Raw genomic sequence first — 627 nt, 5'->3', positions numbered from 1 at the left:
GGGAAGTAAGTCAGGGTTCAGACTAATTGTAGAACACAGACAGGAGGCCATCCTCTCTCTCTTCAACCAGAATCAGCCGAATATGGGTAGACGCTATCCCTTATGTGGGGATGCAGACAGCAGAGTGGTGCCCATGGCTACCGACTGCCACCACCAAAGCCCTGAGGTCACAGAGCCTGCCTCCTCCAGGATGATGTAGGCAGATTTCAGCCCAAGGTAATAGAAGAGGTCCCCAGGAGGTAGGGATCTCCAGCCTGGAAGTGTGCCGGCAGAGCCCCATGGCCGCCCAGCCATGAGGGTTTCTGGAGAAGGATGACTGCACTAGGCAAGGAAGCGGGACCAGATGGCCCTGACTTCCCTTCCGGCCTGAGAGTTTTTCTGTGTCCCTCCTTTGTGAGTCTGTATTCTGAGCCCTTTCTCTAAGGTTCTCTCCTTCTCAGTGGTCAGTACAAGAACCCATCTAGGGACGGGGAATGTTGGAAGTTAAATGTGCCCCTCTTTACCAAGGCTATGCAGACGATGAGTTTGTCCATTGCACAGGGCGATCCTGGAGCTAAGATGGGAACTGCAGGAGGCCACCTGGCCCGGTAGGTTTCAACCCAGGCTGTACCTTAGAATCCCCTTGGG

The 627-nt window shown here is 54.5% G+C and overlaps 1 protein-coding gene across 1 annotated transcript in view; it reads left to right on the top strand.

Annotated features, from left to right (window-relative positions):
• Positions 1 to 199, top strand: part of CORO2A (coronin 2A) — a gene marked incomplete at both ends in the record, with an annotated part of 23,716 nt that extends 23,517 nt beyond the window's left edge. The window contains one exon of the mRNA XM_079706683.1: positions 117 to 199. Coding sequence (XP_079562809.1) covers positions 117 to 199 — 83 coding nt within the window. The remainder of the gene's footprint in view (positions 1 to 116) is intronic.
• Positions 200 to 627: the final 428 nt, after the last annotated feature.

The sequence above is a fragment of the Hyperoodon ampullatus genome, assembly GCF_949752795.1.
Source record: "Hyperoodon ampullatus genome assembly, chromosome: 6".
In the NCBI taxonomy this organism is placed as follows: domain Eukaryota; kingdom Metazoa; phylum Chordata; class Mammalia; order Artiodactyla; family Ziphiidae; genus Hyperoodon; species Hyperoodon ampullatus.
The sequence above is the reverse complement of the archived record's forward strand: the minus strand, read 5'-3'. Positions and strand labels throughout refer to the sequence as shown.